The sequence below is a fragment of the Scleropages formosus genome, chromosome 16, assembly GCF_900964775.1.
Source record: "Scleropages formosus chromosome 16, fSclFor1.1, whole genome shotgun sequence".
Classification (NCBI taxonomy): domain Eukaryota; kingdom Metazoa; phylum Chordata; class Actinopteri; order Osteoglossiformes; family Osteoglossidae; genus Scleropages; species Scleropages formosus.
In genome coordinates, this window is record NC_041821.1 from 20,762,632 (window position 1) to 20,780,072 (window position 17,441).

At 42.3% G+C, this 17,441-nt stretch overlaps 1 protein-coding gene and 1 long non-coding RNA gene across 2 annotated transcripts; both read right to left on the bottom strand.

The window, feature by feature from the left end:
- Positions 1-5: 5 nt before the first annotated feature.
- Positions 6-3,948, bottom strand: LOC114912453 (protocadherin gamma-A4-like). Its single transcript, XM_029259303.1, has 8 exons — positions 3,879-3,948; positions 3,274-3,581; positions 2,660-2,770; positions 2,109-2,297; positions 508-602; positions 245-403; positions 73-145; positions 6-35 (listed from the first exon to the last, which is right to left on the bottom strand). Exons 1-8 carry the CDS (start codon positions 3,946-3,948, stop codon positions 6-8), a joined length of 1,035 nt encoding a protein of 344 aa, XP_029115136.1.
- Positions 3,949-4,561: 613 nt separating this feature from the next.
- On the bottom strand, positions 4,562-5,691 carry LOC114912374 (uncharacterized). Its single transcript, XR_003798232.1, has 3 exons — positions 5,600-5,691; positions 4,996-5,094; positions 4,562-4,627 (listed from the first exon to the last, which is right to left on the bottom strand). It is a non-coding gene; the product is annotated as an uncharacterized LOC114912374 (long non-coding RNA).
- Between the last annotated feature and the right edge of the window lie 11,750 nt (positions 5,692-17,441).

A 17,441-nucleotide genomic window follows, 5' to 3' on the forward strand; every position in this document is an offset into this window, starting at 1 on the left:
CACCCCTAGAGTGATGACCACCTCTTGGTTGGAGTCTGCGGAGGGATCTGACTCCCCTTCAATGTCCTCCACCAAGAGCTCCAGCCCTGATCCAAATACAATCTCCAGCTGTGCCGTCACCTCCTCATTCTCACTCTCCAACTTACTGTGAGGAACACAAGTAATGTTCTGTGATCCACCATTCTCCTCTGACTGCCAGTCGTTGAGTGCTCAGTCTTTGATGCAGGTGAGCCTTAGTTTTTACCTCCTGACTTGTTCTGAGGGGACGATGGCTTGGTTGGAGTCCAGTGCGATGAAGCTGATGTATGTCTTCTCTTCGCTCCTTGGGGACCTGCCTTGGACATTGTGAACAGCTGCGATACTGATGACTGTTACCGTCATTCCCAACGCCTTACCTAGAGCCCTGAGGAATGGAGAACGGAGATCATTATGCAATGCACTTAGAAATCCTGCCCACTAAATATGGTATATGTCACCTCTGTGCTCCCCGCAGTTTGCATGTCTTACTCTTCAACCTGCGGAACCTTCTTCTCCACACTGCTGGCAGGGTGGTTCACGGAAATGGTCATAACATCACTGCTGGAACTTGGCAACACAGTTACCTGGGGGGGGGGGGGGGGGACAGCAAAATGCCATCTTTAGGTCTGCCGTTTTCGTTTAGGTAAAAAGGGACAGAATGCAAACCGCTATCTGTTGAAGAAACCGCTATGTTCAAACACATACATACTCATGATGTTGTCAGAAAAACAATCAACTGCGGGGATTTACACACATGTTGGCTGAAGCTGTTCGTCCCGAGCGGGGTCGCGGTGAGCCGGAGCCTAACCCAGCAACACAGGGCACAAGGCTGGAGGGGGGAGGGAACACACGCAGGACGGGACCCCAATCCGTCGCAAATCACCCCAAGCGGGACTCGAACCCCAGACCCACCAGACATCGGGGCCCAGCCAAACCCACTGCACCACCACACCCCCTTGCGGGGATTTAACCCCAGCTAAATCATAAATACAATCACATCGCATTTATACCATAAATAGCAATACAGGTACAGATTCTTAATTTCCTTATTAGATGATGAACAAACCATGTGCTCAACACAAGGCACCTATTATGAAATGAAATGGCACCTTTCAGTCATTTCCCTGACATTAATGTACTGGAAGAGACGACACACATTGAAAAGTAGGCGTGGTACTGCAAAACATATGTCGAAATAACAAGCAACCTGTAAACAAAAAGGTAACTATGTATCATAAATTTTCTGAAATAAAAGGCTTGGGCTTTATAATAGATAATAGTTGCTTTTTTCTCCTGCCATCATCTCTTCGTATGCTTTCCGTCTTCTTTATTTCTGTCACATTCAGCACTATATGCTTGTGTTTCAATAATACCCTTTCAAACGTGTTTGTAAATACAAAATGTATTACAACCCTCAAATGTACTGAAAGTAATAAAATGCCTTTAAAAGGTTTAATTCAAGTGATTTGATGTATGACTGACAACTTACCGTTACATTCTATTATAACTTTATATATGTGTATATATTATATATATATATGTATGCATGTATGTATATAGGTGGTCCTCGATTTACGATTTTTTTGACTTTATGATGGTGAGCTGGCGATAGACATTCAGTAGAAACCGTACTTCGAATTTTGAATTTTCATTTTTTTCCCGGGCAAGTAATACATGGAGCGATACTCTCTCGTGATGCCGGGCAGCGACAGCAATCTGCAACTCCCAGTCTGTCACGCAGAGGTGTGTATTAGGTGTATTAAATGCATTTTCCACTTATGATGGGTTTCGGGGACCCCCATCATAAATCGGGGACCACACACACATACATTGAGTGAAACCGCTTGTCCCAAATGGGGTGACGGCAAACCAGAGCCTAACCTGGCAACACAGGGCACAAGGCTGGAGGGGGAGGGGACACACCCAGGATGGGATGCCAGTCCATTGCAAGACACCCCGAGCAAGACTTAGACCCCAGACCCACCAGAGAGCAGGCACAGGCCAAACCCCCCTTATACACACACACACACACACACACACACACACACAGAGTATATGGCTTTGAGCCAACACAGACCACCTCCACTCACCTCCACCTTGGTTGTAGCAGTGAGTCCCTGGGGATCAGCAGCCATTAGGTGCAGCGTCACCTGTCCCCCCTGACCAAGCACTGACACTACATACACCTGTCCGGTGGAGGGCTCCACGTCGAAGAGCGAGCTGTCCTCCTCCAGACTGTACTCCAACTCCCCGACATCTCCTGCATCTGGATCTGTGGCCTGGGGCCCAGTGGGAATTCACACCATCAAGCATGTATGAGCCATGTGCTCCATTCATTAGATCCTGGTACTGCTCTAATAGACACAGTTAGTAACCAGAATTTGCTGAATCACCAGGCTTCATTTCATTATGTGTGAAATGGAATACATGAGGGAGAACTTTAATGAAATAAAATATCTTCATGGTAAAAGAGAGCATATACTGTGAGGTATTATTCGCTAACTGTGGTGCGGGATTTTGGCTGTTGGCAGTTGCCATGGATCTCCAGTACTGCTGCTCAGTCTCAGATCTATTCCTGTTTTGCACAGGATATCAAGAGGGGCTGTAAAAGGTTTAACTTTGCTGGTTCACTCTTACAGACCTTCACTTGTACAACTGGATGTTTGTAGGGAGCGATGCTGAAGATCTTGGCTGAGTAGCTTGTCTTGTTGAATACGGGCGCTTCATTCACATCCTCTACCTGCACTGTCACCTGGTGGAACAGAGGTGACCCAACAATCAATATGAAGAAGGATATCATGAGAATGAGATAAATTAGATAAATACAGAGTGATACCAATTTCAGCATTAGACACATTTCTCTCTGTAACTCGATGCAATATGTTAATGCAGCAATGTTGAGAAAATTGCGCAGTGGTGCAGCAGGTAATGCTGTTGCATCACAGTTCCTGTGCTGATGGCTCAGACGTGACTTCTATCTAGGCTCAGCCTGTGTGGAATTTGCACATTCTAGCATTTTCACATGGGTTTACTCTGAATTCTTTGCTGTCCTGTGGTCAAAACACATGTGAAGTGGTAACTAAATTGCCCTGTGGGTGTGAACATGACATTGAATGAGTACGTATGGTTACCCTGCTATAGACTAGTATCTCTTCTGGGGAGTACCCTACTTAAAATGAGCAGGTATTGATGGATGGATGGATGGATGGTAATGGAGAATGCTAACATATTACAGCAGCTGTGCTGGATACCTACCATGGCAATGGCAGTAATGGGAGGAATTCTTGAGTCCACTGCTTCTACAGCAATGGTGTACCACTCCTGCATCTCCTTATCCAGAATCTGCAAAACGCTGATCCTACCCTGGTTATCCACGGAGAAGAAGTCCGTGTGTGACAGGAGGGTGTAGTTAACCTGCACAGAACTCTCACCCGTCACGGCTATCACTCTACCGACAACGGTCCCCTCCGGCTTGTTCTCAGCCACGCTGAAGTTGTAGACAGGTCTCTCAAAAGTGATGCTCGGTGTGAGACTGATGGTCCGCAAAGCGACTACGACAGTAGCTACAGGCACAGACACATTCGCAAGTGTGAAAAGGCCAGCTTGGTGTCAGCAGAGCAGCTCATTGAATGTTTATATAGACCCTATTTAAATATTGGAAATTGTTTTGTTATCACAATCACATACAATTCAATACTGCATGAGGTTTTTCTCTGAACTCCTTTGTCAAGGATCCAAAACTAGAGTTTCTGCTGTCACATGTATAAACATGTGGATTCCCAAAACAGAAGTGGTCATCTAGAATTGCTGCACGTCTGACAAGCCTTCATAGAGGGACCCCAGTATCGTGTCCTTTTTACCAGTGGAGGATTTTGATGGTTGTCCTCTATCCTCAGCCACAGCGATCAGTTCAAGCACAGTGTCCTCCATGACATCTACCACCTCAGAAGTCAAGGTAATCACCCCCGTCTCATTGTCCAGGAGCAGAAAAGTGGTAGGTGGAAAGAGACTGTCCAAGGGAGATTTAAAAGCAAAATTATTACGTACAGGTGGTCCCCGATTTATGATGGTTTGACTTGCAATTTTTTCGATTTACGATGGTGAGCTGGCAATAGACATTCGATGGAAACCGTACTTCAAATTTTCAATCTAGATCTTTTCCCGGGCAAGTGATACACAAAGCAATACTCTCTCGTGATGCTGGGCAGCGACAGCAATCCGCATCTCCCAGCCTGTCATGCGGCGGTGTGTATTAGGTGTAATAAATGCATTTTCGTCTTACGATATTTTCGACTTATGATGGGTTTCGGAGAACGGTAACCCTTTCGTAAATCGGGGACCACCTGTATATAACATTCTATATATCAAGAAAGCTAGGTGGTGTTCTGCTCATGGGTCAGGAATTTGTGTAGCTGAAGTTGCTTGGTTTACTACACCTGTAGTCTATGAGCGAGTTGTTGCCAATGTCCTTGTCTGTTGCTGACAATGTCAAAATCTTGTCTCCCTCTTTGGCATCCTTCACGAGAATGCTTGTGGAATAGACCTCCTGGCTGAAGATGGGTTCATTGTCATTTATATCCGTGATGCTAATTCTGATGGCGCTGATGTTCTGGTGGGACGGAGGAAACACCTTTATTCAGATAAAGACTCAATGCTTATGCCAAAAACATCTGCTTGCTGTAAACCAGCTGGTCAAAGAACACCTTGTAAAAGTTTCAGGAAAGAATTTTTACTCCCCCTGATTGCACCTATAAGCTGATTGCTGTGCTTTGCCATTTTTACACAAGGCAGTTGCCATACACAGAAGCCTAAACAACAAAAAAAATCGTCAATGTTTTGCAAATCTGCACCGTGGCTTTGTTCCAAAAAAAAAGGTCAGCTTCCATCAGCTTCCTGCAGTTGCTGTTTTTTCTCTAATCGATCCCTGACGGACTTGACTAGCATTTCAGAACCCAAGGTGTAGCAGAAGCCCCCTACCATTCTTGGTGGGGTCCCATTGTCAGAGGCCAAGAGCACAATCTCGTAGAAATCTCGGGCTTCCCGATCTAAGAGGGACACGGCCAACATATTTCCATCCTTTTGAAAGACAAAGGGTAGGATGTTAGACAAAAAGGTCATTCAAATCCGTGAAGCTCAATACAAATCATTTTTACCATGTATAAATCCTGTTAAGCAACATGGTGTCGCATCTCCTGGGCTGTGGGATTAGAAGCAGGTTAGAACCTGCTCAGCCTGTATGGAGGTCACATGGGTTTCCTCTGGATTCTCCTGTGTTTTCCCAGGGTCCAAAAGCACGCATTTCAGGTAGACTAGTGCCTAGAAAGCACTCTGTGTATGTGAATGTGTGAATAAATGAGTGTGTGATTGCCCTCTGATGGACCAGGGTCCCATCCAAGGTGTACCCTACTTCACACGCTATGCTTCTGTTATAGATTCCAAACCACCAAGGCCCTGCCCTCGACAGGTGGCTGTTAATAATGGATGGATCTATAGATGAGTAAATGTTATTTTGGAAATAAGTATAGACTATGATTGGAAGCAAAATACTAAAGATAATCAACGCGGGTCCAGACACACTCACCTCTGTGATTCGGAAGGGAAGGTTTGGGTCAGTGGAAGACATGGACAACATGACTCTGTCGTCGTTACTATGGTCGGCGTCAGTGACGCTGACCTGACACACCTCCCAGGGGGACTCAGGAGAGTACTCCCCTTCAGGCACTTGGATGGAATCTGGGAGGGGGAGGAACTGGGGGTTGTTGTCATTGATGTCCAGGACAGTGATGTTGATCTGGGCCGTGGCGTTCAGGCCATTGGTAGGAGAGTCCACGGCCACTACCTGAGTGCGTACAAACATGGCTGAGGACCAAGTTTTCCCAGCCAGTGGGTTTCACCAAAATAACACACTATTTTTACTCATTTATAGCAAGCCAGTAATGGAACCTTTGTACCCTCTTCTGTGTCTATTACTGCTTGTCATAAAATCAACATGCACCGATTGCCCCAGACTCTGTGGGCAGCTGGATGTTTTATAATATGACTATTTGCGACAGGATACCGAATAAGAGAAAAGCAATGCTTTACCTGTAGAAGGTAGTTGTCCTGTTGTTCCCTGTCTAAGGTTGCATTGCTGTTGAGAAAAAGAGTTCCTTGCTTATTTATGCTGAAGATATCACTGTTCAGAATGAAATGACCATTCAAAAATCCAGCCTGAAAAAACATAAAAGAAACATGACAATTATGTTCAATTTATCATAAGTATTGTGTGATCTTTAACATTCTCATTGCAGTTGAACTTTTTTCCCCACAAAATATAATGCATTTTATATGAGAACAATTTTAATCGGCAAATTCTAGCCTAGTATTGTGGTTTATTTACCATTAATGAACAACGTGTCTTCTTAATGCATTCCTTTCTTACTAAAAACCTTATAAGATTTTGCTAGATTTGTACTTGACTGCCTTTTCATGATGGGTCACCCAAATATTTAGTCCCAAAGTGTTTAAATTTCTTTCGGAATGGCACTTGTACAGCACCGTATGGAAAATTGTTAATAGAAAAACTGAACAGAATTTCACTCAGTGTTGTTGAATGTCAGCTGCTGGCGAAAGCTGTCACCATGGTGATAAAGCATAACATAAGTCCACACCTTACCTCGTCCTTATCTGTGACCTCTATGGAGATAATAGCAGCTCCACTAGGCAGATTCTCGTAAATGGAGACATTGTATTTCTCCTTCCCAAACTGTGGATTGTTGTCATTCACATCCTCCACCTTTACCCACAGGCTACAGGTCCCATTCAGCTTTGGACTTCCGCCATCTGATGCCATCACCAGCAAGGTGTATTCTTTAACCGTTTCAAAGTCCAGGGGTTGCTCCAGTCGCAAGTCCCCGGACTCCAGGTCCAACGAGAAGATGTCTGGAACTGTGGGGGGGCTCTGCGCAATTATCTGGTAGGTTATTGCTGCATTGAGCCCCTCATCTACATCTTTTGCAGCCAGCTTATAGACTGTCTGCTCCACTAAGGTGTCTTCAGGAATGTTCAAGTAGTACTCTGTGAAGCTGAACCGGGGGGCGTTATCATTTACATCGTCCACCTTGATGAGCACACTGCCAGTACTGGAACGTGGTGGCTGTCCTTGGTCCTGGACAACTACCGCCAGTATGAACATGGACTGCATCTCCCTGTCCAACTCACTGGCCAGATAGATGATGCCAGATTCTGGGTTAATTCTAAATTTCCCCTCATCTCGAATAAGACTGTAGGTGACTTTGCCATTGAAGCCATCATCAGCATCTGTGGCTGCCACCTCCGTGATGTTGCTATCAATGTCTGCATCCTCAGGCACCACGACTTCAATGGAACTGTTCATGAACACGGGGTCATTGTCGTTGATGTCTGTTATTTCTACCAGCACGGTAGTTTCATCATGATTTGTGCCATCTGAGAGCAAAACCCGCACAGAGTAGTTCCTTTGTGTCTCGTAGTCCAGTTTTACCAAGGTGGAGAACATTCCATTAGAGTCAATGGAGAATTTGTCTTGTTCTGTCAGCAACTGCAAATTCACTTCAAGTGCAGGTGCCACTGACATGAAACCAACCTAAAGAGCATCATCAGAAGAACAAACAAGCCAATGACTGGTCATTGATTTTGTAACTCTGCCTAGAGTTTACCAACATTCTACTTGGAGACCCCCCACAAACACTCCTACCACAAACCACAGGTCATTGCACTAATCCAGGGTTTGATGATTACGTGGTTAGATGAACCATGTGTATCGTGGAGAAATGCCGCAAAGGAGACCACGGAGTTGATGGGGCACCAGTGACTTAAACAAATGTTTTATTCAAAGCCACTCAGAGTTTTTATCCATTTTTCCTGTGTTTAAATGGAGAGCTTTGCATTGAGGTCTGTACCTTTCCAAATTGTTACTACAGAAGGGCCCCTCTTGGGAGATCTCAGTCAACAAGTCTGTGTCCCAAAGCACCCTGCTACCAGTTACAGGAGGTTGACCATTATTTAAATTGCCTTAGTCTATAATACGTTCAAGTGTAATGGTTTGTATATTTGTTGGCCCCTTATTTGTCTAAAACTTTATTTCTGAGTTTTTCTAAATAGCAATGTGTTTTTTGAGATTTCCGGGACACTTTAAAAGACATTCCATATTGAGTTGACACAGTGTAGTATTTCTTAAGGGTGTCATCTATTGACTGACAGCCGTTCCTTACCAAAATGCAAAAGCTGTAAAATGCATGTGTTTAGAAAGGCATTTGTGGTGTTCCTTTGGTATAGGTTATCTCACCTTCAGGATCTCCACGGGTGGTTCTGTTTCCTCCTGTATCGTGCCCCGGAAGGACCGGCTTAGAAACTGGGGCCTGGAGTCTCCAGGTGCAAGGATTTCCACCAGCACCATAGAGGATCGTGGTGGTGACCCCTCTGCAAATGACCAGTTAAAGACACATAATTTTCATCAGACATTTTCACCAATTCATAACACTTTTATCCAAAGTCTCTCACAATTTCACTCGTATGTATAATTTACTGCGTAAAGGTAAAGCTGGATCCCTCCTGGGACTTAAGCAGGCAGACTTTAAGCCCTTTTGCTGTATCTCTTTTTTTCCACATATCATCGTAGCCGATTAAAATTAGTTTATAGGTTCTATATACTAACGCACAACACCCATGTCAGCTGAGGAATGTACACAGCTGTGATATGTATGCCGTGAGCCACCTCCTTGGTTTCACTCTGTAGGCTATAGGCTTCGCTGGGTGATGTGACACACTTGGAGGACAACGACATTCACCCAGTCACCATGCCCTAGTATGTTGGACCTAGTTCACTGAAGGTATCATTATGATCAGTAATGGAGAGAATTCCAGCCATATAATCCCTCCAATGGAAAACAGACAACTCTGTGGTTTCCTGGCCTCCACAAACCCAGATCTCCATCTTGGAGGCCCACGGCAGTTCACTGATGCTCTGCTGGGTGCCTCCAAGAGTGTCTCCTTAACAACTAAGCTTCCTGGTGCCTCTGTCCCATTCAGGTGCATTTTTACACCTGCAGTGAGTGTAAATCCAAACCACATGAATGAAGGAGCTGTGCTAAGTTAAAGTGCACTTGGAAAGGTGAATAAAGGAGCTCACCATCTCTTGCGGTCACATACAGGGCAAACCTGAGAACTCTGTTCTCCTCCAAAGGAATTTCTTTGCTTAATGTGATTTCACCAGTGTCTTCACCTATGGCAAAATAGCCTTCCTGGTTTCCTCCAAATATACCATATTTGACATGACCATTTGGGCCTTGGTCAGGGTCTTTAGCTGTAACCTGTAAGGAAGTTGTGAAAATTCTCATAAAATGATCTCACAGATTTCTGAGAAACAGAATCTGAGTAAACACTTGTTTGCCATTCTCTCTCTTACTCCGTCTAGTTTCCCCTCATTCGATTTAGTTCCCTTTGTCGGTGCTTCTGCAATTCAGGGGATTCTTGCTTCTTGCTTAACACGGGCTTTTACTGTCCTGCTCTTTTCAACATGAATTATCGCTCAGAAAGTAACTTCCTATTATTTCAAATGTTACATCTGTGAGTGTGATTGACCTCATATTAACTGTAAGTATGAACTATAACACATTACATTTATTCATTTAGCTGACGTTTTTCTCAAAAGTGACTTAGAACACTAAGGTCACAATTATTACATGCTTATAGTTCTTTACCCATTTGTACAGCTGGGTAATTTTACTGGAGCAATTTAGGGTAAGTACCTTGCTCAAGGGTACTACAGCCAGAGGTGGGGATCAAACCCGCAACCTTTGGATGCACAGGCAGTAGATCTAACAACTAAACTACCAACTGTCCCCATACATTTCATTAACTGGATATTTTACCGAAGTACCTGAGTTTTCTGCTCAGTTTCAAAAGCCCCTTTCCAGTTGCAAGTACAGTCAGCCAAAAGTCCATCTTCTATCCTGCTTAGAAATGGCTTCCGTACTTTTTATGCATTTGTATCATACCCATTGAACTGGTTTGCTTCTCCAATAAAGCATGCTTCCTTACCGTAGTCACTACCATCTCTACACTTTGATTGTTGAAGACCTTGGCTTCATACTTGGGGCTTCCAAACTGAGGAGTGTTGTCATTTTCATCTAATAGGGTAACATTGACCTCAGCAGATGCAGTATAGAAAGGAAAGACGTTTTCTTGTGCTTCAATCTCAATAAGACAGAAGAAATAAAAAAGGCATTTCAATGGCCTGATATATTTCAAGCTTACACAAAGTATGTCATTCACTGTAAATGTTTGTCTAAATGTGTTGTCTGTTCATGGATTATGGGAAATTCGTTTTTTTCTGACCTGGAAAATAAAATGAGGGTTTTTTTCACGGTCAAGCACAGTAGAGTCCTTCACTCTGAGGCTACCATCGGCACTGACTGAGAATGGTACAGATTCTGGAAGGACTTTAAATGTCCCATTGAACCCCCCCTGAAAGGAAGGAATCCAAAAATTATTATTATTTCCAATATGAAGCAGTACAGTTCTCACCTGTTTACGGCCCTGTAACTGATGAATCAATGATAAAGATGCTGGTGTTTTTCCAACTTACCTCGTCTTTGTCAGTGACCACGACTCTAAGAAGGAAAGAGCCATCGGGGGAATTCTCTGGAACTGTTGCAGAATAAATGTCCGTAACAAATTCTGGCAGGTTGTCATTCACATCTGTCACTTTCACAGACACCACAGCATCAGCTCTCTTCATGCTGTCATCGGTTTGAGATGCCTGATCCACACAGTGACAGAAACAGTGATTCATATATTTATGCAAGAAGTATAATCACTGTATCATAATATATGCATGGTATAATTCATGTTTGACTTTGTGTGGATGGTCCACACTCTGGCAAAGTCCCTATGAAATATAAGATACATCAATACCAGGGTCAGTACCTTGATACTAATAGTGAGGGTGTCTGTTTCTTCTCTGTCCAGGACTGTCACCACACTGATGACCCCACTCTTTTCATCAATAATGAAGTGAGTGCGGTATTTGCTCGGGGAGACTTTCACACAGACAAATTACATATCCAGGCAAATTGATAAGAATGCAGCGACAGCATGAACTATAATCACATTCTTTTTTCAGAAATAAAAGCAAAAAGAAGAAATAAGGTAGCAAATGTTTCGCAGAGCTTAGTTTACCCAAAGTTAAAATGACACTGTAAGGTATTTAAAGAAATACCTTCATGTATGCTGTACACCACAGGCTGGTTAATGCCAGTGTCTCCATCTTGGGCTTGGATTGCCTCTGGCAGGACATCAAGTAAGGGTTGTGTCTTAAAGAGAAGGGAAATGTCAACAGCCGAATAAAAAATGTCTGAGTGGCACATATTTTTCTGCAACATCTTCAAAATTCACCTGGCCTTCTGGTACGGCAACGCTGTAGAAGCTGTGATTGAAGTATGGGCTCATGTTGTCAAAGTCTTCAACTGTAATGATCACTGAAGTTGTGTTTTTCAGACCTTCATCGTCCTATAAAAGATGTAAAAACAGAATGTAAAAGTGGTACATTTTATCTTTGTTCTGTGCATCATAATGAATGACTACAAAACCATGTTTTCACATGAAGATAAGCTTGTTGTAATGGTTCCTCTGAATGAAGACTTTGCAGATGCTACGTACTTTGGCTTCTACTGTGAGAGTGTATTGACTGGCTGTGTTGTAGTTGAGGATCTTCTTCAAACTTATGGTTCCGTCAAATTTTATCTCAAAATAATCTGTTGATGGAGGCTTGCAAAGACAAGGAAAAAAGGTCATCAGTGCATTACATTAGAGTGAACAGTCCCATTCCATCAAATTTTAGAGCAAGTGCAATATTAGGTTCTTAGAAAAGAATTCTCAAGCTGAAGAATTAAATTCATCTGATAGAATTTAATGGTATCATCATCCTTGTTAAGTTGAAGTGACTTCTCATCATTTATATTTCTATACAACTGGATTTTATTAATGCAATTGTAGTGTTTTCATACACTACTGGATATTTTAAGTGAATTACAGTTGTGACCAAAAATATTGGCACTTTGCCATCGCACTTGGAAGTAATTCATACTTTTCTCCAAAAATAAGTTGAAATTTGCCAAATTACTGGGGTCTCTGCAATTCTTTTTCTCGAGGGTAATATTACAGAACCTCTGTTTCGATTCAAATGTTAATATATGATTTTAAATGACAAAATGAAAATAAATTTTGACAAAATATATTTTACGCACTCTCCAGAGTAATTTTTACCACAGCCTTCGGTCAAATTAACTGCAGTCAAGCATTTTCTACAGCCAGTTATGAGGTTCCTGTACCACCGTGCTGTCAATGTGACCCATTACTCTTGTGCAAACAGCTCCAGTTCTCCCATATTTGAAGGGTGCTTTTCCCCATCTGCTGTTCTCACATTTCTCCGCATTTTCAGTGAGATTTACATGCAAAAAGTGCAAGGGGACCAATATTTTTGGTCACGACTGTACAGCTTCCATATACTAAACGCACTTACTTATACAAATGTTTGCTGAAACAATTCAGATTCGCTACTCATGTGCACTACAGCATTTCTCTTGGCTTCTCTAAATCACAAAAAGCAGTCACTCATTCACTAAACCGCCTGCTGGCTCGGTAGATGTGAATGGACATGAGGTGTATACGAAACCAATACTACCAGTATGGTGTATGTTATCTTGTTGTTTGCTGTGGTGACATCTGCATCCACAGCCTGCACTCTGACCACTGAAGAGCCGACGGATAAACACTAACAAGGGAAAAACAAAATGAATCATCACAAAAACTGAGGACATAGGAAGGCAAAACTGATTCACAACCGATATGCACAGAATTTTGGACTTCCGTTACCTTTTTTCTATTTTCCTGGTAATACCAGATGCACAACAATACGAAAACCAATTATGTATTTCGCTACTGTTTCTCCTTTATTACAAATGAAAAAGGATGCAGTCTTGCCTCGCATATTGTGACCAGGTATTCAGTCTGCTCGAAAATGGGTGGATTGTCATTGATGTCCATGATGCTGAGAATGCGTGTGTTGTTCAGCTGAAAGAATAAACGTAAGTGAATCACGTCCATATAAATGGGCAGGTGACAGTAAAACATCAGATAATAAATAACTCTACTTACTTTTGATTCCAAACACATGACTGCATAAAAAAGCTCGCCAGAAGTCTAAAAAAGAGTGGAGATCAACAAAACACAAAGACAAAATTGGAATATTTACATCATGTGAAATATTTAGCGTAAAAGCAGATCAAATAAAGTCAAAATTTTAATTAACTGAAATATGAGAACATATGATTATTTTAATGGAGCTTCAATATGCCAATATGTTCTATGTAATTAGTTCTTTGGTTCTTTCAGTGCAACTACAGGAAATGTAAGATCTTTCTAGTGAAAAAAAACACTGCAATGAAGATACATTAATATAGATTAGCTCTCCATCTTTAAATTATTGCACACGTTCCACATTGTAAAGTATCTGTTTATGAGATAAAGAGGAACCAAGAAACTGACAACTCACTTCACTCAGGGCTTCCGCATCCAGCTCTTTTCTGGTGTACACTGTTGCAGCTGAGTTCCCATCTGTGAGTCTCAGCTCCAAAAACTGTAAATGGGATGGAAATATGAAGTCTACCAGCTTCACATTCTCACCGGGTGGGATTCCAGTAAATACCTCCACAGGCCCTGTCGGAAACATTAGAAAATGCGTCTCTTTTTCCAGGATTGTATTGGTTGCTTCTCATGTGTGTCATCTTGGGCTGTGCAAAATGCTGAAGAGATTCGAATAGCAGGAGTTTGAAATAAAGCTGCAGCGACTGAATAGTCAGAGTCATGAGAAATGATAGGAACGAAGGCTGCGGGTGAAAAAGGATGGAAGTACAGTGGCTTATGGAGTAGCAATGGCAATGACCCCTTACAGTGTCAGAATTCACATACATATTGTCTGAAACTGCTTGTCCCAGGCTGGGTTGTGGCAAACCGGAGCCTAACATGGCAACACAGGGCATAAGGCTGGAGGGGGAGGGACACACCCAGGAGGGGACACCAGTCCATCACAAGGCACCCCAAGCAGGACTCGAACCCCAGACCCACCAGAGAGCAGGCACAGGCCAAACCCATTGCACCATCGCACCCCTCTCTCTCTGAATTCAGCTCTATGTTAAGTTTAACTGTTAGGGCTTTGCATTTTATGGTCTCCTCCAACATCCCAAACGCATGTGGTTCGTCTCGCTTAGCAGACGTGTGATTGCGTTCCAATGGACTGGTGTTCTGTCCAGTGTCCTACTGGGATAAGTGGATAATGGATGGAAGTGAAGGACTGAACGGGCTTTGTCCAAATGATCATTACCAGAGTACCCTTCATTTACCGGTCCCAGCTGTCCATCGCTTCCTCTTTCACAATTGATTGTTGAAGTGCCTGATTCACAAAGAGAAATAAGTAATTCAAATGTATGCACTGAAAAGCAATGGTTCATTGAAACAAGGCAAAGCATATGGATCTTTTCAATTTACATTCTGGGACTATTTTATACCTCCATAACAGTCTGTTATTTGTTATTATAGAAGAGAAAAGATCCTAGATGTCATGAGTCTCAAAAATATGACAGAGACACAATCCCACTCACCAATAGGGTTGCTGTTGACATTCTGTGAGCAGAGTAAGGCTATGAAGAAGAAACCTGTGAATGAGCAAACAGGTCTCATGTTGAGAAGGTCCAGATGTGAGGTGGAGGGTCCGTCTCACCGTGCCCAGCGTACACAGAATGTTGGAGTAGCTGAAGGTTTGAGCTTAAAGGGGTTGAGGCAGAAGGGCAGCAAAAGCCACACCTTTTTCATCCCAACTCTGTTTTATGGCTGACTGTCAGCCGCTCTAACAATAAATGGGTCTAAAGTGCAGATGCACAACCCGCACTATCACTAAATATGAGCATTTGTTTCCAACAGACCACACCTTGAGGAATCTGTATGAAAAATAAAAATGGCAAATGTCTGTTCAACATTAACATCAAAAATCTATATTTTACTTGAAATAAGCTCTTTTGCTAATCCATTGAAACCAAAAATAACTATTGAATATCTGTACTGTTCAAACTTGAAATTCTTAACTCAAGAATTTAGCATTTTAACATAAATTGCCAAAGGTATAGAGAAAGACATGTTGTTTAACAGTATAATATCAATCAGAAACGATTCCTGGACTGAAGGCAACTTCAAGACCTCTTGTTGAGTTCTCATAGAAGGACTGAGTCATTCTGCAATTTACTGATACAAGGAGAGAAATCTGCTTCTTTGCCAAGTGAAATTTATCAAAAAATCTGATCTGATTACAACATACTTTTTATTACATGTGCCTGCGTACAACATCTGAGGAGTAATAGTTCAAAGTTCACTAATATAAGATCTAAACTTCTGCACTGGAGTATCGATCATGTAACTGTTATAAAAACTTCATTTGCCAAGTGTGAAAATCTCTTATCAAAAACAAAAAACAACAACAACAACCAATGAAGAAAATCACACCCTTGAAGGGACTAAATTTTGTAAAATACAAACTTCCATGATATATAACGTCATTTCTGTATGGGTTGTATAGGACACCTCCAGGATCACTTTGTGGCTCAGAAGTTGTATATTTTGAATGTGGTCATAAACTTGTGCCCAGTTGCTTTTAAAGATTCAACTGTACTTTTGAGGATGTCTCAAGAAAACAACACTGCTCAGTGTTATAAAAACCTTTATTAAAGCATCAAAAATTCATAGAAATTACCTCCTGATCCATTGTGCTCTACCCAAGGCATGAAAATGCAAAACAATCACACTGTGTCATAGAAAAGCGTCATCTTCTTTGCAAGACAGGAGATTCACTCTAAAACACAAGATTTTTTTTTTAAAAGTACAGCTGTACATGGGAACACATCCTTGAAAAAACATGTATTGTACGTAACTTCATCCCATTTTATGGTAAAGTGCTTGACAAAACATATTTCTGCATATATCTTCAATACAGTGCTCTAAGGAGTGCCATGTGTATGTGGTCAAAGTGCTTTAAGATGTTGGTGTAGAAGTGCAAAAGGTGACTTGGTAACAAAGGAACACTGAAGACTCGATGATGAACAGCTGGGGAACTTGAGAGACACAAGGAGCAGGAGATTTGAGGGCAATGTGCGAGCTGGAGAACGATGAAAAGGAAACAGAGAAACAGTTACTTGGATGAAGCACAAGGTGCACAGAACTGGGGAAACTTGGCAATTGTCTCTCAGGAGGACATGACCACCACTGATTAAGGATTCAGAATTCATGCTTCCCGCTCCCCTTTTATAGTTTGGTTAGGTACGTCTTATTGGGAACAAGTGTGCCGAGTTCTGCCAGATGACTTGGAACAGGACTCTGGTGGTAACTGGGGTTACTGCTCACAGTTGTCATGACAACAACCTTCAGCAATTAAAATGACTTGATCAACCGCTACACCCCAGCCAGACCCCTTCGCTCGTCTACTTCTGCTCGCTTGGTGGTCGCATGCACGAAAGGTAAAGCACGGAGGTTCTCGGTTCTGGCTCCGTTGTGGTAGAATGACATCCCCCTCTCACTCGGAACTGCTGAATCTCTTGTCTACATTCAACAAGGGTCTGAAAACTCACCTTTTCCAGACCCACTTCGCCCAAGATCTCTCCAGCTCATGTATGGTGTAAATGTTCTTGCACCGTAACTTTATGATCATCCCCAGATAAGTCTCTACACAGCCGCTACTCCTGCATCGTATGTAAATGTTTGGTGTACCTTATATTAAAAAAAATTGTAGGAAGGTGATCAGGATTCATCTATCCTGCGTTTTATGCACCTACGCGAGTGATGAACATCGGTGCATCAAGTGGAAAGTAACAAACAAGGTTTACTTAAGAATCACATGTCTGCAGCCATGTCTCTTTCTCTTAATGTAATGCACAAATTGTATTTTCGCTGAGATGTACGTTACTTTGGAGAAAAGCATCTGCTAAATGAATAAATGGTTTATAATTAACTGCTTTTTAAATTTTTTTTTTATGCATTACAGTTTAATTTGCCACACTGAATATGCTGTTTGGTTGGTGTATAGCGGCATGACTGCTACATTACCTATAGTTTTTCATTGTTCAGTAGCACTAAGGGCTGGTGTGCAGCATCTAACCCCTTGGCTGGTCCCATGGAGCTGAAATAACAGTAAGAGAACTACCTGTACTGTAAGTGACGGATAAGCATGATGAAGGTGTGGTTAGGGCACAGATTTCCCTTTGGCATTGGTCACCTTCACTACTGAATGTGTACATACCAGATAAAGAGGTAAAACTATTGCTGTTTGTTACTTAATATTAATGAGCTGCTGTGTGTGTGAT

Excerpts from the sequence above, each read along its gene's own strand:
- LOC114912453 (XM_029259303.1), bottom strand. The coding sequence starts at position 3,948 with ATGGAGGACACTGTGCTTGAACTGATCGCTGTGGCTGAGGATAGAGGA. Across the intron at positions 3,582-3,878 it reads ACCATCAAAATCCTCCACTG|CTACTGTCGTAGTCGCTTTG; the intron begins GTAAAAAGGACA and ends CTGTGCCTGTAG. Across the intron at positions 2,298-2,659 it reads ATCCAGTTGTACAAGTGAAG|GCCACAGATCCAGATGCAGG; the intron begins GTCTGTAAGAGT and ends ACTGGGCCCCAG.